General features: G+C 54.4%; 9 protein-coding genes and 1 non-coding gene across 10 annotated transcripts; 6 read left to right on the top strand and 4 right to left on the bottom strand.

Annotated features, from left to right (window-relative positions):
- Positions 1–129: 129 nt before the first annotated feature.
- G647_06907 (uncharacterized protein) lies at positions 130–2,128 on the bottom strand (the record flags this gene model as incomplete). The annotated part of the gene is made up of 2 exons (XM_008731225.1): positions 130–1,654; positions 1,821–2,128. 2 exons carry the CDS (start codon positions 2,126–2,128, stop codon positions 130–132), a joined length of 1,833 nt encoding a protein of 610 aa, XP_008729447.1.
- Positions 2,129–2,544: 416 nt separating this feature from the next.
- Positions 2,545–3,009, top strand: G647_06906 (uncharacterized protein; the record flags this gene model as incomplete). The annotated part of the gene is made up of 2 exons (XM_008731224.1): positions 2,545–2,831; positions 2,955–3,009. 2 exons carry the CDS (start codon positions 2,545–2,547, stop codon positions 3,007–3,009), a joined length of 342 nt encoding a protein of 113 aa, XP_008729446.1.
- Positions 3,010–4,044: 1,035 nt separating this feature from the next.
- G647_06905 (haloacid dehalogenase, type II) lies at positions 4,045–4,764 on the top strand (the record flags this gene model as incomplete). The annotated part of the gene is made up of 1 exon (XM_008731223.1): positions 4,045–4,764. One exon carries the CDS (start codon positions 4,045–4,047, stop codon positions 4,762–4,764), a length of 720 nt encoding a protein of 239 aa, XP_008729445.1.
- A 1,027-nt stretch (positions 4,765–5,791) lies between these two features.
- On the top strand, positions 5,792–7,397 carry G647_06904 (uncharacterized protein; the record flags this gene model as incomplete). The annotated part of the gene is made up of 6 exons (XM_008731222.1): positions 5,792–5,842; positions 5,897–6,059; positions 6,115–6,214; positions 6,275–6,820; positions 6,870–7,209; positions 7,263–7,397. The coding sequence occupies 6 exons, from the start codon at positions 5,792–5,794 to the stop codon at positions 7,395–7,397; spliced, it is 1,335 nt and encodes a 444-aa protein (XP_008729444.1).
- Positions 7,398–8,310: 913 nt separating this feature from the next.
- G647_06903 lies at positions 8,311–8,401 on the bottom strand. The gene has a single exon. It is a non-coding gene; the product is annotated as a tRNA-Ala (tRNA).
- A 596-nt stretch (positions 8,402–8,997) lies between these two features.
- G647_06902 (uncharacterized protein) lies at positions 8,998–10,682 on the top strand (the record flags this gene model as incomplete). Its single annotated transcript, XM_008731221.1, has 2 exons — positions 8,998–9,415; positions 9,481–10,682. The coding sequence occupies 2 exons, from the start codon at positions 8,998–9,000 to the stop codon at positions 10,680–10,682; spliced, it is 1,620 nt and encodes a 539-aa protein (XP_008729443.1).
- Positions 10,683–11,858: 1,176 nt separating this feature from the next.
- On the bottom strand, positions 11,859–13,259 carry G647_06901 (uncharacterized protein; the record flags this gene model as incomplete). Its single annotated transcript, XM_008731220.1, has 1 exon — positions 11,859–13,259. The coding sequence occupies one exon, from the start codon at positions 13,257–13,259 to the stop codon at positions 11,859–11,861; it is 1,401 nt and encodes a 466-aa protein (XP_008729442.1).
- Positions 13,260–14,184: 925 nt separating this feature from the next.
- G647_06900 (uncharacterized protein) lies at positions 14,185–15,743 on the bottom strand (the record flags this gene model as incomplete). The annotated part of the gene is made up of 2 exons (XM_008731219.1): positions 14,185–14,603; positions 14,654–15,743. The coding sequence occupies 2 exons, from the start codon at positions 15,741–15,743 to the stop codon at positions 14,185–14,187; spliced, it is 1,509 nt and encodes a 502-aa protein (XP_008729441.1).
- Positions 15,744–16,333: 590 nt separating this feature from the next.
- On the top strand, positions 16,334–18,728 carry G647_06899 (uncharacterized protein; the record flags this gene model as incomplete). Its single annotated transcript, XM_008731218.1, has 11 exons — positions 16,334–16,391; positions 16,449–16,543; positions 16,598–17,047; positions 17,092–17,136; positions 17,189–17,261; positions 17,314–17,587; positions 17,654–17,756; positions 17,806–17,933; positions 17,981–18,194; positions 18,245–18,383; positions 18,439–18,728. The coding sequence occupies 11 exons, from the start codon at positions 16,334–16,336 to the stop codon at positions 18,726–18,728; spliced, it is 1,869 nt and encodes a 622-aa protein (XP_008729440.1).
- Positions 18,729–19,199: 471 nt separating this feature from the next.
- G647_06898 (uncharacterized protein) lies at positions 19,200–19,938 on the top strand (the record flags this gene model as incomplete). The annotated part of the gene is made up of 4 exons (XM_008731217.1): positions 19,200–19,312; positions 19,400–19,466; positions 19,559–19,710; positions 19,758–19,938. 4 exons carry the CDS (start codon positions 19,200–19,202, stop codon positions 19,936–19,938), a joined length of 513 nt encoding a protein of 170 aa, XP_008729439.1.
- Between the last annotated feature and the right edge of the window lie 932 nt (positions 19,939–20,870).

The raw sequence follows: 20,870 nt of genomic DNA, 5'->3' as shown, positions 1-20,870 counted from the left end.
ATTCTGGTGTAGATGCTGTGTACTGTCCTGTGTCCTATCCTGTGTCCTATCCTGTGTATTTTCCTTTATCCTCTGTGCTATTCTAGATCTTGTACGGTATGCTTGTCCTCAACCACAGTGCGGTCAGAACTAGTGGATCTCAAACACTCTCACGTCACCGTCCTCTGTGCTCTCACGATGCATGACCCCATGCACATAAGCGTAGCCCTTTAACAGATAGGGTCCGTTCTCCCTTTCCGACTGGGGTCGGGCTACCAAAGGATAAGTACTTCCCAAAGGGGCAATCACTGCATCCCCCGGCTGCGGCACGCACACAGAGCACCCTACCAGGCCTGTGGAGGTGACGAAGAAGCCGGCGTCGGGGTATGCGAAGTCCCAGACGGGTTTTCCGAAAGCGGAGCCGTTGCCTTTGGCGTCCGCGAGCGCCGCGAGGTCTGTTGCGATGTAAAGCGCGAAGAGTTCCACGGGGAGCACGAGGCACAGGTATGCGACGAAGTTGTGCAGAAGATGGTGCGGATCCGCCGGGTTGGCTTCGGCGTCGAGGCCGAATGAGAAAGCCATGGCCACGGCTGTGAGGAGTGCTGTGCTTACCGGTGAGGGGGATGGCGGTCGCTGACCCCCGGCTAGGAGGTCGAGGATCCTCGGCCACGTTGTTTGCAGCTTCTCCTTGCCTTCGGCCGTTTGTAGGGTCGCTGTACTGAAGTACCGTTCGTTGTAAGGGCAGACTAATTGAACCGTGTCGACGAAAATCCCCGAGATGTACAGGACGTTGAGCTGCTTGTCGATGCGCCACCGAGGTGTGGTGTCCGCCGCGGGTTTCCAGGGCAAAGGCTTGCCGAAGCGGAAAGGGTTGCGAAACAGCATAGGCCTGTCCCAGCGGGGGATCCACGACGGAGACTCGTCGCCCACGAGATACAAGAGGACGTCGGTGTTCCGAAAGTGTAGAAACGCCGCCTCCACCGAGTCCCGGAAGACCTCGACGGTGGACTTGTCATAGTCGGGGTCCAGCAGGGTGGCTTGCTCGCTCGGTCTAGGAAGATTCATCAGCCCGTGGAGGCCGTAGATCATGTCCCGCGCGTCCTGGCACGCGAAATTGGACGCCAGGTACAGCATGAAGAGCCAGTTCTTGGGCTCGCGCATACGCTCTGTCGTCACTGTTGCGGTCCACCAGCAGTGCGTCTTGGAGAAGCCAAACGTGTTCGAGAACGCTGTGTCCATGATGATGTACCCGGCCACCAGGTCTACGTGATCCCATTCAATTCTTTCTCTACCGCATTGGACGATGCGGTTTGTGCTGGCGTTTATCTCTTGTATGATCCATAGCCGCGTGAAGTACGAGTGGGAATAGAACCAGATCAGAGCCCGCCATGTGGCGTCGCAACTGAAGTCGCATTCGTTGGGCGGCGGCAGAGCATGGCGGTTCTTGTACAGAATATCGTGGTACACATTGCTCAGCGTGCTTAGGTTGGCGATCTCGAGCCCAAGGCGCTTGCAGAGGAAGTTTGATATTGCCCGGATCGAGTCTGTGGCTGCTTTCGCCAAGCCATCCGGTGTGTCCGGCCCCAGCCATGTTAGCACGGCTTCAGCCTTTGCGTAGATCTGTCGCATCTGCTTGACTTGTTGATTGCGCTCGCGGACGTTGGTCTGATGCATACTGGAGCGGGGGTGTGGTCAGAGTGGAAGAGCGGGAGTAACAACGTCACGAGGAGAGGAATGCGCCCAGTTCTGGAAGTAGGGCTAGCTCTGCGGTCCGTACGATGTGTCGTGGATTACAAGTCCTCGCCAGAGCTGTCACGAGAAGACACGAAACAGTAGCTTACCAAAGACAGTCAATCCACAAGAACCTTGATCGATCCGACCTTCGCAGGTGAATCAGTCCGCTGTGTAGGTTCCGGCCCACCTCAAGCCGTTTCCCGTGACATTTGATGGTTGCTTTCAGACTGTGATCGCCCCAGGCATAGGACACTGCTTCATATGCAGGAGGTCTGGTCCAATCTTCGAGGTGGAGCAGGCACGATATGGGCGCATCTTCCTGGCCCGGAAGAAGTTCCAATACTCTGAACGACGTCTCGGTCTCAAGGTTGATGAACTGATAGGGACTTGTGGGTACAGGAGAATACTCGGTCATTTTGAGGGTCTGAACGTCAAATGCATATATCACTCATGGAGAGCTCGTGAGCAGAGATCTCGCTTACTGCAACCTTCTGGACCATCTCAGTCTGAACGTGTCGGACAATTGAAGCTCTCGCAATTGCTAACGTGCTATGGTACCGTGGCGCACTGCCATTGGCGGACTTGTCGACCTACCGATGCCCTCCGCCCAAGTGTTGCAGTCCCCGCTCCCATCATAGCGATAACATAGCCATTCCGGTGGCCTATAAGAATCCGAATATCAGGTTTGAGTAGGTCTGACTGGACGTGGACGCTTTTTAGCTATCCCCCGACTCGAGTCACCTGACCCGAGGAGAACGATCTCTTCGGTTTCCTGTCGGCAAACTGTCCTCTGTGGCGCTGACTTCCGTGCCTCCAAAGCTACTCTTCAAGATGGCTACTACTGTCCAGAAGTTCAAACTTGTATTCAATGTTCCAGTCTCTAGCCTCGAGGCATGCAAAACCGCCATCTTTGCTGCCGGAGCTGGCCGCTTTCCCGGGCCGGGGAACTACACAGAATGCTGCTTCACCACCATGGGCACTGGCCAGTTCCGACCGGGAGATAAGGCGAATCCTCATCTCGGCACAGTTGGGAACCTCGAGTACGTGGAGTCGGCAAGGGTTGAGACCCTGTGTGTTGGCGAGGACACTGTGAGAAAGGCGGTTGAAGCCCTGAAAGTGTATGCTTGCCTCCTTAATCGATCTTTTATCCCGATACCCTTCGTATCGGGCCGGGAGAAGTCCACCCATAATTAGTTTTCATTGTCAAAATGCACTCATAAGTATCCTGACATGTCTCTCAGTGCTCATCCGTACGAGGAACCTTCATACGATGTGTACAAGATGGAAAACTTCTGAACCACCGGCGCTTGCTCTTCGCCGAATGCCTAGAAAGATCGCCGCTCCACAATGAAAGGGAGGCGCACGGAAAGCAACATGGAGCAATGACCAGCAGGGCAATAGGATAGATCTTTTTGACGCTTTTGTTGCAATAGTGGCCTCTGTCAATCATTGAATCATGGAGCTCGAGGGAGGAGTAACTCAAGAGAAAAGGAACAAGGGGCTGTTCTAAGGGAGAGGGGAGGTCAGTAAAATACGCCGAGTGTAAAATGAGACATACCATCCGTGCATTTGGTGAATGCGTGGGCGTTCAACTTGTGTAAGCTCCCAATATCACATGGACTAAGGCGCAGAAGTACAACTCTGTCACGTCAAAGCCGCATGTAACCGACTAATATCGCATTGTCAGACCGGACTCGCCATAGAGATAGTGGCGGAAAGGCCAAGGTGATTTGTAAAGGCTGTAGGTTTGAATACGCCCGCACTTCCTCCGTGGCGACGCCACTCGTACCTGCATAAACAGACGAGGTCATACTCTGTACAGCTGATCGGGCTATTTAGCCTGCTCGAATACCCGCCCCGCCCTACGACGAATATCCAGGGTCTTAGCCCGTCGGCTGGAGTCGGAGTCCTCACGCTTCGTCGGTTGACCTTGACTCAGCTGGCTGTGAAAGAGTATCAAAATTCTTCTTTGAGCAATGGGGCGTCTGTAGCCAATAGGGCGCCCAATCCTAGGAGAAGGAAATGCCCACTGGTAGATCCAAAATGACCTCAGATCTACTCGAGTGTTATACGCACCCGCGAGTCGCAAGTTCGCAAGCTCGTCAGGGCGACCCGCAATAGTGAACATCACAGAAACCCGTCGGAGGGGGATTGCAGGCGAACAGAGGCACATAAAAAGATCTGGAATCTCCTCCCACGGATATAGAGCACCTCGACTCTCGACTTGCGGTATCACTTTCTACACGCACCAGAACCGCGCCGCAATAATTTCTCTGCGCCCGCAACTCCACGATCCCCCCAACACCAACGTCCCACTCCAAACGGCGCAAGATGTCGAAACTCACCGACTTCAAACTCCTCTCCTTTGACGTCTACGGCACTTTGATTGACTGGGAGAGTGGCGTTCTACAAGGCTTGAAACCCCTCATCGACAAGGCGGGACTTACGAGAAAGCAAGCTCTAGAGCTATACTTTGAGTTCGAAAGCACCGAACAGGGCAAAACCCCGGACAAGCTGTACTCGGAGCTCCTCACGGCGATATACCCGCAGTTTGCCGCACGGTTGGGTCTTCCCGCCCCTTCTGACGAAGACAGCAAGGCGTTTGGGCAATCGGTCGGCAAGTGGCCCGCTTTCCCGGACACGGTCGATGCATTGAAGCGATTGGGGAAGCAGTATAAACTCGTGGTCCTCTCGAACGTGGACAAGGAGAGCTTCAAGGGCAGCAATTCAGGGCCGCTGCAGGGTGTCAAGTTCGACAGGATCATCACGGCGGAGGAAGTCGGGTCTTATAAGCCGGATCGCCGCAACTTCGAGTACATGCTCCGGACGGTGAAGGAGGAGTTTGGCGTGGAAAAGCACGAGGTGCTGCAGACGGCGCAGAGCCAGTTTCATGATCATCATACCGCCAGGGAGATGGGCATCAAGTCCTCGTGGATCGAGCGGGGTGGCACCATGGGCAACCGGGACTCGGCTGTCTATGATTGGAAGTTTAAGACCCTGGGAGACATGGCGGATGCGGTGGAGGAGGAGCTGAAGGGGAAGAAGAATTGATTCCGGTGTGGACTTCGATCGCAGATTATTACCTTCTAGAAGGAGCAAGGTGCTTCTCTGATGGTGCCTTTGAGAGTAGATGCATTGGATAATAGCAAGTAGAAATCCTCTCGCAAGTAATCCCATTGTGTTGATGCACTGGATATTTGCAGAATCGAGGGCGAACGGCCGAAGAGGCAGCACGCAACGTGACAAAGTATTCAACCTGCTTGCATTGAGCCGTGTTGATCCGTATTGCTTGTTCCTGACATAAGTAAAACAGCGTGTGAACGCATGCATTGGCTCGATGAGTCTTGCGAGGTGGTACTGGTGTCTTTGGGTACACCAGTAGACACTGGGGATATGAGGAACTGTCTCTATTGTGCTCCAAGGCAATGCAAGCGTCAAAGATGGCATCGCAACGGAACAGCTGTGAAGAGAAGTTGAAACAACCTTTGGCGAAGAAAACGCTCAGAGTGGACCGGTAATCATGTAGATACTCGAATAGTACCCTCCGCCTCTCACCTTGACAAGCAGCGTTGATGCCATTCGACATGAGCCCAGCGCTCCGGACGTGCCCTCAAGGACGCAGAGACGAGCGGTGTCATCGACGACATGTGTGAACTACATGTAGATAGGTATGTCGGCACGGCGTCCCCTGTTCCTTCTGTCCGCTGTGAGTCCTCAGGCGGCTTTCCACGTCCCCGAATGAGTGATAAATCCCTTACAAACGACCTGATTGCTAGAACACAGAGCGTAAGCTGACCTTCTGGCAAAGACGCTTAGAGACGACATCTCCAATGCCTGTGTGAAGATGCAAAGAGAGAGTCGAGCTTTCAAATTAGCCGTCGTCGCCGCCAAGACGTGTGTCGGCTGTGGTTGCCTCAGCCTGGTGTGGCTTGACTGTGGCGGTGGCTTCATGTTACTCCTCTGCAATTGCGGCCCGTAGCTCCCAGTTCCGAGACCGTGGAAGCTGCGATAACTGCAGCTGGTTCAATCGTCCCTTACACCAGTCCACACGTCATTCTCTCCTGATCCTGTGGGCAAAATGTATAGGTTGGGTCGCCGTGGTCTAGGTCCCGCTTTCAAGGCCTTCAGAGTAAGTGTCACGGTCTCACCGTTGATCTGAAAGCGTGGTTGACGGAACCGACAGGATACACCAGTGCGGAGCTCGATCCAACAACAACAACAGCGGAGGAATCTTAGCATCCACGAATACCTCTCAGCAAACCTGCTGAAATCCTACGGCATCGGCGTGCCCAATGGAGAAGTTGCAAAGACACCAGAGGAGGCTGAGGCTATAGCGAAGAGCATCGGTCGGTCAAAGTCGATGGTGAGCTGGTGAGAGCCATGGCTGACATTGTCTTTCAGGCGGAGATGACATGGTGATCAAGGCCCAGGTCCTGGCAGGTGGCCGAGGCAAAGGCACATTTGACAATGGCTTGAAGGGCGGCGTGAGGGTCATCTACTCGTATGCACACCCGCCTTTTGTTTGAGGGAAGGATCGAACGCCCGTTGACCCCGAACGCAGACCTACAGAAGCAAAGATGTTCGCCGGACAGATGATCGGTCACAAGCTCATCACAAAGCAGACGGGCGCCCGAGGCCGCATCTGCAACTCTGTCTATATCTGCGAACGCAAATTTGCCCGCCGAGAATTCTACCTCGCTATCCTCATGGACCGCGCTACCCAGGCGCCCGTCATCGTGGCATCCTCGCAAGGCGGTATGGATATTGAGACTGTGGCTAAAGAAACACCCGACGCCATCATCACCACACCTATCGACCTCAACAAGGGTGTGACGGACGACATTGCCAGAAACATTGCCACCGAGCTTGGATTCAGCGAACAGTGCATTGAAGATGCCAAAAACACAATCCAGAAATTGTACAAAGTCTTCATGGAGAAGGATGCGACCCAGATAGAGATCAATCCGCTCAGCGAGACCAGCGACCATCAAGTATTGGCCATGGACGCCAAACTGGGCTTCGATGACAATGCCGAGTTTAGACAGAAGGAGGTCTTCAGCTGGAGAGATACCACCCAGGAAGATGCTGATGAGGTCAAGGCCGCAGAGTATGACACACCGGTATCCACGCCCCGAATCCACGCTAATCATTCACAGGCACGGCTTGAACTTCATCAAACTCGACGGCGACATTGGCTGTCTCGTCAATGGCGCCGGCCTGGCCATGGCAACCATGGATATCATCAAGCTCAACGGTGGTTCACCTGCAAACTTTTTGGATGTTGGTGGTGGTGCTACGCCTGAAGCCATCAAGTCTGCTTTCGACCTGATCACCAGCGATCCCAAGGTTACGGCCATCTTTGTCAACATCTTCGGAGGTATCGTGCGGTGCGATGCTATCGCTCAGGGCTTGATTAACGTTGTACAACAAATGAATTTGAGGTTACCCATTGTATGTCGATTGCAGGGCACAAACATGGAGAAGGCAGCTGAATTGGTAAGCCTTCGGAGCTTCTGATGCCACAACCGTACAACTAACGTGTGGCACAGGTGAACAACTCGGGCCTGAAGATCTTCTCCATCACGGACCTGCAAGAGGCAGCCGAGAAAGTGGTCGACTTCTCGAAGATCGTGAAGATGGCACGTGAAATTGATGTCGGAGTTGAGTTTTCTCTTGGTATCTGAGTCCCCATGAGTTGGCTTTGGTTCGTGGTTGATAGCTATCAGGGTCTCCTCCGTAGCAGAAGTGTGGGTATCATACTCCTTCTGCGCATATGAACAACACATGTTACAACATACTCCTCCAAGCGACTTCGACCCTGCTGTGTTATTAGGCGCATGCTCATTGCTGGTAGCGCCTGCGCAGACCCCGTGGTTTCCCGCTGTGCGGTGCCGGGACGTAGGAACATACTCAGTAGAGGACTCTGACCACAATCGAATTTCTTCACGGTGTTCCGCCCTCCCAGGCCCTTCTTCAATCGTCCCTCAAGATGACTCCTTGTGCTAGTCCACAACGGCACGTTCCTTTCTTCCCACTCGTTCTGCATCCAAGTGGTGGCCTTTATTCACATTTGGTGCCACCATTCCCCAGTGGCCGTCCAATCCGTGTCTCTGGTCCACTGGGCGGAACGTTCCGACGTTAAAAAGAATCAGTATGCATGCGACGATACAGACAGCGAAGAGGACATCCCAGGGTGGAAAGGACTAATTAAGACCAAGGAAAGGCATGATGTGGACAGTCACTGGTGGTGGTGCAACTGCTGAACGTTTCGCCGTCAGTCTATACCGCTCCCGGAGAAGCGGTATGATCGACTGATGCATTAAGAGCTCGTAACCAGCTGGACCCTGTAAATAAGGTATCCCGGTTGGGTGGTTGACCACTGGCAATGACCCAAGTGATCCATCTAGGCTAGGACGAGACCTGGCGCCAATGCCTCGTATGTGGTACGAGGTACAATGTGCGTATAAGTGCTGTCGTTGCCGCTGGTGCCATGGTGTGCAAAAAGACACAATGTGACACGTCACGTATACATACCTGTATATTCGTCTAGGCCAAAAAGTCAGATACCTACAGTATCTTTGTACTCCGTACATGTCGTGGACAAACGGGGATTTGAACCCCGGACCTTTCCCAGTCACATATTGACGTGTTATGCGAAGGGAAAATCATACCCCTAGACCATTTGCCCCCCCCGTGAAAATGCGGTAGAGTTTGTGTTGAACTCTGACAACATTTTGAGCTGAATTGTCCCAGTCAATACATATGAATTTTTATTTTCATCACTCTCCTCGGCTGTATGTTGAAGCCGGTTCCATAATCCCCCACCACTAGCTCGCCAGTAGGAACTTCGCTAATGCCTGGCCTGCTGACCCAGCCTAAGCACGGAGTACAATAGTCAAACGACGATCGGCCGCCAATTGCCACGGGTATCCGGCAAAGGAAGTTTCGTCTCCTCTCGGGATTTCGCCCACGATCCCCTCACATCCTGCTGGTATTGACAGATCATAAGCAGCGAGGCCCCGGAAAGTTCCTGATTGAGCTCTTCTCGTACAAATCTTGGTTTGGAAACTCTTTGGGAGTTCGCGCCACCGAAGGCGCATGTCAAGGTTTGCGTCCTTATCGTTGATATGCCATGGACGTCGAGCGAGCCGACCTACACGCACAACGACGCTAGGATGAGACTGACTGAAAAATACCAACCCTCGATGTGCGGCTATGCTCAAGGTCGGTTGGCTGGCCAGTCAACAGCGTTCTGTGCCAGCAGAGGTTGCGGCGAGGCGCAAGATGCCCGATGAGGCGCCACATTTGACTTCTCTGTCCATGGTCGCTTCGATTTCGTACCACGGGTCGTTTGCGCCACGAGCCCGACCTGTCGGCCAGGCCTATTATGGCGGCAACAAGAATGGCGATCTGGACGATAGAGCGAACATGTTGCCCCGTCAGGATGGTTGGCGCACGCCTTTTGTGGACGACCAGGGTCATCGTGCCAGCCAGCAGGATGGGACGGGTTATCCTTTCCCGCAAAGTTCAGAGGCAACTGCTTCAGGAACAGATGAGAAGGGTACGAGCCAGGACAAGACCGAAGACCCCGGCGAGGAGAAGCCTAAGAACCTCACCTGGAAGCAGCGGATGAAGCATGTGACGTGGGCTTGGTTCACGCTTACGATGGCGACGGGCGGCATCGCCAATGTATTGCACACTGGTACGTCTTCGTCACCCACGCACGGATGGTACCGAGCTCAGCTAACCGACGAGCTACGATCACAGTTCCTTACCGCTTCAGTGGTCTCCAAACTCTCGGCGTCGTGGTGATGCTCCTCAACATCGTGCTCTACATCATTATATGGGCTATGATCATCACTCGCTTCACCCTCTACCCATGGACATTCCGGTTGAGCTTCACCCATCCGACCGAATCTCTTTTTGCTCCAGCCTTTGCCGTCTCGTTCGGCACCATCCTCATCAACATCGTGCAATACGGGTCCGGGAGCGTGGGACCGTGGCTGAACCGCGTCGTCGTGATCCTATACTGGTTCGACTGCGGCTTGGCCATGACCCTCAGTATAACCATCTACCTTGTCCTGTGGTCCACTCAGACCTTCACCATCGCAAGGATGACTCCGATCTGGATCTTCCCGGCCTACCCGTTGCTCATCATCGGCCCGCACGCCGCCAACCTCTGCTCGAAAGCCCTCGACTCCAACCAAGCCATCCGCATCCTCGTCGGCGGCGTCACCATCCAGGGCATCGGATTCCTCGTCTCCCTCAGCATCTACTCGGCGTTTGTGTACAGGCTCATGACGCAGAAACTGCCCGCCGAGCCCCTCCGGCCGGGTATGTTCGTGTCGGTCGGCCCGTCGGCTTTCACCGTCAGCGGCATCATCGGCATGGCTGAAGATCTGCCCCGAGTGATCGCATCCTCGCCAAACTCCACCTTCATGGACGTGCCCGGCGTGCTCGCCGCCCAGATCCTCCGACTCGTCGCCAACTGGACGTGTCTCTGGCTGTGGGGTCTGGCGTGGTGGTTCTTCTTCGTCAGTCTACTCTCTAACATGGCGTGTCTGCGAGGAGACCACCACATGCCCTTCGCCATGACGTGGTTCAGCTTTATTTTCCCCCAGACGGCGCTCACGACCGCGACGTTCGCCATTGCCGAAGCCTTTGACGTCGGCGCAATTCGCATCGTCGGCTGCGTCATGACGGTGATCCTCATCTTGGTCTGGTTTCTCGTCGTCGGTTGCATGATCCGGGCGATCATTAACAAACAGATCCTTTGGCCAGAAAGGGGCGAGGACAAGAGCGAGGGTGGCTTCAAGGCAAGGCCCGATGATTCGAGTGGTGGTTCTACGGTGCGAGCCAAAAAGGACGCGCATGCCATGGCGGACGGCGAATCCCCCCCTCAGCCTGGGAGAAGTGGCGATGAGGGTCAGAGATCGCAAGACGGTGACGCTGCAACGCGGAATGTCTGATGCCAAGTGGGCGATGCTGCAACATAGGATGTCTGATATGCGTGGCTGTGATAGCCATGCCGGCTTGGGTCCTAGATTGCGTCTCGAAAAGGGAGAAACTTAGGCTCGCCATGCCTCCAACACAAGAATCCAAGACGAGGAACGGGCCACAAGAACAAGGAGCGCAAGAAGGGGAACGAGTCACCAACATAAGGAATCCGAGAACAGGAACGAGCCACCAAAGCCGGGAATCCAGAAGAGGAACAAGGGACGGACACAAGAATCCACGACGAGGAACATGCCTCCAACACAAGAATCCAAGACGAGGAACGGGCCACCAAAGCCAGGACTCCAGAAGAGGAACAAACCACCAGTGGTGACCAGGGGTGTCTCGAGATCTTGGATTCGGGGATCCCGCCTCAAAGAAAGGACGAGCCTTCCCGCGCTTGACACCGGTGAGAGCGCCAGGCCCGACGCAATACGCATGTGGTGTACGAGGGGTGTCCGACCCGCTTTTGCGATCCGTCAGCAGCGTGCATTCTATGCTCCCTTGCACGGCAGGCTTGCGGTTTCACTATGCATATCGAACAGAAAAAGAGGATCTTGCTTGGGCGTGGCTTGGTTCAAATTGGTTTGGTGGCCTTCTCTGCGCAGCCCTGGGTATAGGTGGACACTGTTGCACAGGATTTGCTTGCTTGCCGAACTGTAGGGATGCTACGTCACTCAACTTCGCATGAAATTAGTGGTTGGACTTTCCGTGAAAGCTCGAGTTGGCATGGGGACGAGCAGGTTGAGTTCCCAGTTGACGGAGAGGACACCGCGCAAAGACGTTTCAAATTTGAGAGTCCAGGCGGGCAGGGCGTGGGCAGTGAGGCTCGTGAGGCAGTGAGGCAAGGATGGGACAAGGCTCAAGAGAAAAGAGGTACTGCAAGGTCAGTATTCGTGCACTTTACTCGGCATAGCGGACGTGGACGGATTTGGTTATCAGAGCCAGGGGATAGTGAAGCAAGAGTACAACACGTACGATGCTGTACAAGACCGTCCAACGCAACGAGAGTACTCTGTACAGAGCATATAATTTACTTTGATGTATCGCGGTCACGACACCTCTCTCTCAATACCAGATACATCAGATATCTGCCCGCCTGTACATGCAAGCATATTTTCCGAACTCCGATCTACTTATCTCATGTCAATTCAGATGAACACCGATTTCCGCCGCCACTTGACCTTCTTCGGCTCCAATTCTGGAGACAGAAGCCCAATGCTTGAGGTTGAACCAGAACCAGAACCAGAACCAGCTCCAGTCGGCACAGCCGGCGCCGTGACGCTGAGTCCGAGCAAGTTCCTAGTGATGTCTGATTCGTCCACGTCTTCCACCGCCGTTGTGGTCGTCGAAATCACGCTCGCGGCGTCGGGTTCGGGGTCGACTGCGTTGGGCGGGTCTACGCGGTGGTATGTACCGACCGAACCGTTCAACGTGGAGGTGGATTGCTGGACCGCGAGCCTGCGCCACGGATTCTTGGAGGACAAGGCGTAAAGATTTGGTGTCGGTGTCGGTATCGGTATCGATGTCGGTGTCTGTATTGCGCCAGGGTCTGGTTTCGGCTGTTGCTCCGCTTCGCCATGTGGCTCTGATGGTCCTGGCAGTTCGGAGATAGCGGGCCTGGACCGGGACGTGGCCGCCGCAGCGATCGCCGGGCCAGCTTGCTGTAGAAAGTCCATCTGCCGTACGCTCAGTTGGCCCTGCGATATGGACAGACCGAGGCCGAGGCCAGAGTCGTCGTCGACGCCGATGCCGATGGTGGCGTTGGCGAAGAGAGCGAGGTCTTCCGTTGCGTCTGGGGTGGTTTGGTCATCTCCGGACCGTGGACGTAGCGAAAGCTCGTCAGACTCGTAGCCCTCATCGCCGTCTGCGAATTGAGGTGATAGATTTCGCAATCCACCGCGCCGTGTGCCGGTCCGCTTGTCCAGATTGAGATTGACTTGGCTGCCATTGTTGCTGCGTGATTTTGAGCGTATCCTTTTGGTGGGGCTGCGTGGAAAGGGCGGCTTCTTTTCCTCCTCGTCGTCTGCCTCGACTCTGAAAGTAGTACCCTTGCCTGATTTACGATCATTATCAGCGTAGGCCGGCGGGCCCAAATTGCCGTTCACGAAGACAATGGGCGGATGAGCCATTTCCAACCGCCCAATGTCTCGGTCCAGCGCACCCAGACAGTTCCCCAATGTTTGAAGTTGTGACAAAAACTCCTGGTTCTTCCATAGCAGCCAGGCGACTCGATTCTTGGGTGTCACCGTCTGACGGATTTCGAGGTCCTTTCGGCATGCTTCGATCGAGTCACGAACCAACAGAAGAGCACTATTAGTCTTTTCGATACTCTCCTCCGTCTCCTGAAGTAGTCGAGGATCCAGGTAGTGTGCTTTCGAGCGAAGGAGCCGTCTGGCGATGTTGATGGCACTCTCGGCCCTTTCGATATTAGTATGTAATTGCCTGACCTCGTTCGGTACCTCTTTGTAGTGCGCTGCGAGACTGATTGCTTTGACGAATGAATTGAACCCCGAGAAGATCGAAGTCGCAATCACGACTGGCTCGGGCATTCTGCTCAAATCGCAGTTTCGAGGAGCAGATAGATGCTTCACTGGTGGCGGGCGCCCCAGGTCTTCGAGAAGAGCTCAGATGTCAGTCAGGCTGATGAAACTTGGATGGAAGCTAATCGATCCGAGGGAGGGGCATGTTCCCTAAGCCAACGAGCCCGGGGCCTGCAGGCAGAGTCCAAGTCATCCGCGATCACAGGCCCTGAGTCATCCTTAGCCAAGGCGGGCCAGGAAACCCGTGTCACGGTGAGGCTTCATCCTTGGTCCGTCCGTCCCGTGCGCAGCTTTAGCAAGCGTTGGCAATCAGATGGTGTCGGGTCCAGGTCGATTCGACATGTTCGAAGCAGCACACAACAGCTGAGGGGTCTGTCGGCAGTCAGGCTGGAAAAGCGGCGAGGGGAGGAAACCTCGTCCATTCCAGCAAGATACGAGGCCTGAATGGTAAGGGGATGTGAGCTCGCCTGCAGGGAGGATACGAGGGACCGGCGCCAGAATCGGGATTGGGAAGCACGAATCCGGCTCTGTCTGTGTCGTATTCCTCAGCCTCACCCCGCAAGTCCAGCCACCACCTTTGAGGCGAGCCTATCGTGCTCGTTGGCGTGAGACATGGTCGGCTTCGAAGTGATCATAGTCGAACCTGGACGCGTTGTAGCAACACATACTCGGTGAGAGCGAGCACAGCTTCATGAACCCAGCGGCATACGCACAGGAGTCGGGAACACTGTTGGCATCAATCAGGCTGATCTAACCAGATGTGGGCTTGGGCTCGCGACCGATGCACACACCCTTGCTACTCCGTACTTCTGTGATTTCGGGTCGCTCATGACGGAGCAGACCATGAAGCAATCTCTGGATGGCGTCGTATAGCGCCAGACCACCAATTATTGTGTGCCCATCCATGTACGTCGTGACAAATCTCGTGTTCACACTACTGCAGAAGCTGCCACTCAAGGACGATGAGTGGCCGGTCTAGTTTGCGGGCGACATGGTCCGTGACTCTTCGAAGCTGGGGCTGGATCACGAAGACATGCTTCTTGCCCTTCTCGCCCCGCAGCGGCTGGGAGGCTGCTCTTCGTGCGTTGGCGGCGTCGCTCCAGTGAAATCTCCACTCTGTGGGCTGCGACAGCAGCAACAGGCCCAGCTCCTGACCTCGCTTACAGAGCTTGACCAGGTGCAGGTGTCTGTCTTTATTCGTTTCCGGTCGGATGTAAGTCTCCACAACGGAGTCCACGTCAGTGATCAAGGCGTCGATGACCATCTGCGAATGTGCTCTTTGCTCGGGTGAGTCTGCCGAGCCGAGGAGGGCCGCAGTGCTGGTCCTCCATCTCGAGAGACTCAATCGGCTTCCTGTAAGGCTGTTAGCACACAAAGTGACAGAAGCATGGACATGGACGCACTTTGGTCATCTTTGAGTTGATCTGCGGACGATCGCAGAAACGTCGTTACCATTTCTGGCAACAAAGATCGCTCGGTCACCCCGAAGAAGTCGATTGCATCCAAGATCTGTGCTGTAATGAGACTGGTAATGGCAGAGGACCGCGAGTGTCGGTCAACCAGCAGGGCCTCAAAGTCCACATCGCTCTGAGCCATGATGCCACTGGGTAGATGGCTGGACTGAGTGGCGGGCTCCTTTGGTGGGTCACTCCTGGCTGGCGTATCGACATAATAATTGTCTGCGTGATCTTCTATGGCCTTGAATAGGGCGGCAACGCTTTGTTTGATAGTTGCATCATCCTTGGGTTGCTCCAGCACGTTTTCTGCTGTGACTTCTTCGACAGATCGTTCGACAGCTCCACCCTTGGGCTGGCGCAGTGTGCTATTCAAATAGCCAGGCTTCTTGGAGCTTGAATGGCGAGGATGTCCCAGCGATGAGGCGGCACCAGAGTGATGTCTCTTCCTGAGCCTGTCTCCCATGAGGAGGAAGAGCACACCAAGTGCAATGAGGGCACCGGCAACTACACACCCGATAGCAACACCCGCGACAGCTCCGCCAGGCAAACCACGGTCTGATTCGTGGACGATCACCTGCGAGCCGGTACTTGACGTCGGTGTACTGCTGGTACTAGCGGTCGCATCAGACAATGTTGGCGTGCCAGTGGTGGAGGTTGAGTCTGCGGCAGGCACGACTGAAACACTATACAATGGAGTATAGGTAATTTCAAACGAGGTATAACTGGTACCACCGGGACCAGCATCCGCCCCAGAGAGGGGGACGCTGACACGAGTAGTCACGGGGGATGGTGCAGACTCTGTCAGAACAACGACCGCTGGGGTATAGATGACTGCAGTCAATGCAGAAGCGGTAGAGACTGGTGAACTGTCCTCCCCGTAGACAGTACTAACTCCAATGCTGACCGATATAGTCGCTTCGGGAGCTGAAGTTGTTGTTGCCTCCGTAGAAGTAGCCGTGGACGAAGTGGTGGTAGGTGTGTTGTCCTGCGGCAGGGGGCTCCGTGCAGAGAGAACAGCCGCAATGGCATTCCTCATCTTTTATAGCGTACCTAACAGATCTTGTGATTCCGACTCACATAGACTGTGAATTCCAGATTCGGGTTGAAAAGGACTGAAAAGTAAGATGCGGCTTCAGAAGCAGGCTGAAAGGTCGACAGTCAGCAGGTCTTATGGGAAGGAGTTGGACGTCCGTCTGGATCTATTCGATCGCCAGCGTCCTTGCTCGACGAGCTGGTGATTGAACCCGCCGCTTTTGACGCAGGATACGAGTCGTTGAGGTTAAGCGGCTGGGTGGCTTCGTGCTGGCTCGTGTTGGCTCGTGTTTGTTTCCAGCCAACCACAAGTTGCACGCGGAGCTGATTGAGTTGGAATGCGGCCGAGAGACAGGATCACAGTGTCCAGCCTCATTTAACGATCGAAAGCCAACAGTGGAGAGTCTTTGGTTCCCACATGTGCCCTCTAGCCAAGGGTCCAATCTAGAGTAGTCTTCTAGTGCGGGAGGCGGTCCTCACACCTCGAGAGACAATAAACTCGTAGCCGTGCGCCGTGGACTTTCCTTCGAGACAGAACTGCATTTGAAAGCAAAGCACATGCTGTCTTAATATCCTGTCCACAGCCTGGACATAATGGCGCAAGCTCGAGCGCCGCTGTTGGTAGGGATCGATGTTGGGATGACCTGCACGGGTAAGGCTGCGAGACTGGTGTCGAGCTGGAGCTCCTGCTTATTCTGTTTTAACCCAGGTGTCGCATACATCATCCAGTCTCCAGCGATTGAGATGGTAGAGCCGCGTACAATCCAGAAATGGTCAGGACGCGGCGCCGCCAAGGCCGACAAGGTGGGTGTCGACCTTGCGGTCTACGAGGACGTCTCTTGGCTGATACTCGCTCAGGTACCGACCTCACTTTGTTACCGGGGCCGCGAAGTAGTCTGGGGTTTCGACACCCAGCGAGACGAAATCGATGATTCCGAAGTCCATGACTGGTTCAAGATTTTCCTGGACGAAAAAGAGTTTGAGAAGTTCCGCTCGCGGGGAGACGACGTTCCACCGTCCCATGGCCACGTGAAAAAGTACTACCGAGACTTCCTGAGGAAGCTGTATGCGCATATCAAGAAGATCTTGAGCACAGAGCTGCCGGCCCTAAGCTTCGAAGACGAGACCATCCAGTTCATCTTTTCCGTTCCCACTACCTGGAGTCCTGGAGTTGCGGAAGACCTGAGGGTATTAGCGAGGGAAGCGGGTTTTGGCCACGATGGTGCCAATCACTCAGTCGAAATTGGGTTGACCGAGGCAGAAGCTGCAGCTGTCTGCACGCTGGGGACCGAGACCGAAAGATACTCAGTACGCTCGTGTCCTTGTGTCGCAACAACAACTGACAAGCCCAGAACGGTGACATTATGCTCGTGGTCGACGCCGGCGGTGGCACAACAGTGAGGATTTGTCGTAATCGTAGTCATTGACGGCCACTGATGCGCTTATCAGGATCTCGCTCTTCTCAAAGCCGAACTTACGGCAGGGAGTAGACCGACTTTAAAGCAGCTTGATGACGTGCGAGGTGCGTATATGCTTTCCGAGACGAACTCGTCCTCGCTGACAGCCGTTCTCAGGAGACGAAATCGGAAGCGTCGAAATCGACGTCGCCTTCGCCAGGCTAGCACAGGATCGCCTTGAAGAAGCCGCACCGTATATCGATCTCGACCCGAGCACCATACCAGCAGTCGTCAAAAAGATGTGCAAAGGCGCATTCAAAATCGTAAAAGAGGAGTATGGAAACGAAGACTCTGTCCACCTCGCCGTGAGCACCATACCCATTCCGGACATGTCCAACCGTGTCTCATCGGAAGTTGGTGGCGTCCAAAGAGGCAGGCTCGTCCTCAAAATGTGAGGAAGAACATTATGCTCTTCCCACCAGCGCCTGCTTGGGTGTCGGCTGACGGAATTTCCCAGGTCCGAAGTCAAGGAGATGTTCGACGTGCAGCTGGAAAAGATGTACAGGCTGATCGATTGGCAACTGAACCGGATGCAGACGGTGGCACCGCACGATCAAGTGGTAACTAACCGCCTGGAGGGGTTCACGTTGTGTTGCTGATAGTATCTAGAAATACCTGGTGCTCTCAGGAGGGTTGGGGAGCTCAGAGTACGTCTTCAAACAGCTGGAGAAGCGGTACATCCATGAGCGGCCGAACCTCTACGCGCCCCATTTGAGGATAGTCACCACGAATTACCCGTAAGAGACCACTGCAGCATATGAAAGCTATAGGCTGATGGGGTCAGACACCTTTCTGTTGTCAAGGGCCTGTTGATAGACAGACTCCAGAAGCTCAAGTTCACCAAGTCGGTTCTGAGGGCTCGAAAGTGCCGGCAATCCTTGGGAATCGTCTGCGAACAGTTGTATAATCCCAGTCAGCATAAAGGAGCGAAGCTGAAGGTCGATCCGGTGGACGGCTTGACGTATGCGGTTGACCAGATCAGCTGGTTTGTCCGACAGGTAAATTCCAATCCGATTGTCCGCAAAGTCTCGTCAGCTAAAAGTGCCAGGGTGACCTGATAGAAAGCGAGGCAATCGAAAAGCCCTTCTATCGTAACCTCGCCAAAGGGGGATCGCGTGAGCCATACAGTAGCAGGATTGTGATCTGCAATTCCAGGACCGGCTCACTGCCGACAAGCCTGAAAGATGGTGCGTCTGCACTTTTCTCTGTTCCAGGTGCCACCGGACTGACCAACCACCGCAGATGGAGTCGAGCTGTGCTGCGTCATGAATTCTGATCTGTCGAAGATTGACATCCAGAATTTCGAGAAGGTCAAGAAGCACTGGTGGCAGCTAAACAAACAGCCGTCCTACTACAAAGTCGCCTATGGGATCAAATTCATCCTGAACGCCGCCAACATCGAAAGCGAACTGTGGTTCGATGGCAAGAAATATAATGAGCCTAGTTCATTTCGCGTTCACTTCGAAAGCGGCATGTGGCGACCTCGGCCAAAGGAGCACCTTTCGGGCGGCGGCGCGGATTTGGCATCGTAGCATCTTGAAATGAGCAGGGCCCTTGACAAACAACCGGAGTGTGTTGGATTGTGTACATGTGTCAATTCCTTGAAGGCTCTTTCAGGGACCATGATAGATCTCGTGATGCCGGTGAATACATGTAGGGAGTCGAATGCGCAGGCACCGCCAGGAGTATGGACATAGACGGCCATGTACCAATGAGCGGTTACTCTTTGAGCAAGCTCGGCAAGGCAGGTGTAAGGAGCCGTAATTGGTTCGTCGCCCTCAATGGCGAGCAAGCACGCAATCGCCATATTGGGATATGGGATCAGGAACCGCGAGAGGGAGCATGTTTACCCCTCCCGTAGGTCCGCTGTGAGATTTATCCTTGTTTCCGATAAGATCGCGATCCTGGACCTGGTGGTGAGACAGTCGACTACTGCAAGACTTATTGATACAGTAGCATTTCCGTCGCGTGGAACTGGTCACAGACCAGCGACGAGAGCCAGTATGTCTGCCATCCAGAAGAACGTAGAAGCAGCCTCCGAAGCGTATTCCTCCTCGTTCACCCAGGGGCATCTCGCTCTGCCACCAGCAAAGAAGTATCTTGTCTTAACGTGCATGTGAGTCACGCTCAACAGCCAGATCGGAATTTCTGCGACTCTGTGACAGTATGTCTCCGCTCTCGGCCGATGCTGATCGTCAATCAGGGATGCTCGCATTGACCCAGCCCAAGCCTTCGGAATCAGCCTGGGAGACGCACATGTGATCCGCAATGTGAGAAGAGCTCCAGCCCAGCAAATGCTCTCTGGATCAAGACAGATCGCTACGCGCGTTGGAAAATGGAAATGTCTGCTAATGCTACACAGGCAGGGGCGTCTGCGCAGGACGCATTGCGGAGTATCATCATTTCGCAGCAGCTGCTCGGCACCCACGAAATTGTCCTGGTCAAGCACACTGGCTGCGGCATGCTGACATTCAAGAACGAAGATGCATATGGCTTGGTTGAAAAGAACCTTGGGTAAATCTTTCAGAACCCAGTTCTAGCGCCTGACTGACACGGCGTAGATCCGAGGCAGCTGCGGAGCTCAAATCCCGCGGACTAGACTTTCTTCCGTTCCCACAGCTGGAAGACGCTGTGAAAGACGACGTGCAGTATCTCAAGAATACCAAACTGGTGCCTGACAGCGTTGCCATTAGTGGCTGGATCTATGAAGTCGAAACGGGCAAAACTCGCAGAGTCGTGTGATGCTGTAAGACCGATATGCCACAAGAGGATTTCCGGAAGGTCATGATGATGCTGTGTACTGAAAGAGCTGGGTAGAGAGAATGCCCTGGATGAATTGGCCTGTTAATTGTGCGAGTTTTTGTTCTGTGAATTTTGTTAAGCTCCAGTAATCCTCAAGCAGAGTTGCAACTTCTTCGCAGAGTCCGTCGGTTGGGTCCCTGCCGCATTGAGGAGCACCGTGCCAGCCCGAGAAACAAAAGCAACAGACGAGCGTTGAAGCCGCTCGTTGAAGCTGCGTATGGTCGGCCACACTCACAGATGAATATTTGCGGGTTCGATTAGAGTTTGCCTGATGCCATCGAACACAAACGGGGCGGATTTTCTCTCCCATCACACATGGAGATTACCACGGTCGACGTACGGAGTACTCGTACCTCCGTGCCGGCCAGCAGGATGCATATGGTGTTGCCGAACCGTACCGTTCCGTCTTAGCGATCGCAAGCCAGACCTGTTTGTAGAACTTGAGCTACTCGAGCAGACCAGACGGAGCACGGAGGCCTGTCTCACATGCTTCGAGAAGCTACGAGGGCTCAACCAGTCTGAGCACCCCACCGCCGGCGGGGTCGCTCGACAGGGTGGCGAGACGGCTTTGACGTGGCGTGAGCGCTTATGTAACGACTGCCCTGGTTGCGATTCGCCAGCCTCGATCTTGGTCCGAGATCTTCGGCACGTCCATGACGAGTCCTGGGACAGAGGAGGTACCCTGCCGAGCCTGCTGCGCCCGGACCAAGACACACGGTTCTTGGACTTGCGTTGTCCAAGACATGATCAAAGACGTAGTCCAAGAGTTGAGCGTTGTAAAAGACCCAACATGTCTCTTCGGTCGCATCGCACATTCTCTGCTTGATCTGTAACGATGTTGACGTTCTGATTGCACAAGATAAGGATATTCA

This window comes from Cladophialophora carrionii (assembly GCF_000365165.1).
Source record: "Cladophialophora carrionii CBS 160.54 unplaced genomic scaffold supercont1.5, whole genome shotgun sequence".
NCBI classification, from domain to species: Eukaryota; Fungi; Ascomycota; class Eurotiomycetes; order Chaetothyriales; family Herpotrichiellaceae; genus Cladophialophora; species Cladophialophora carrionii.
Note: the sequence above shows the minus strand (reverse complement) of the source record. Positions and strands in the feature narration are given on the sequence as shown.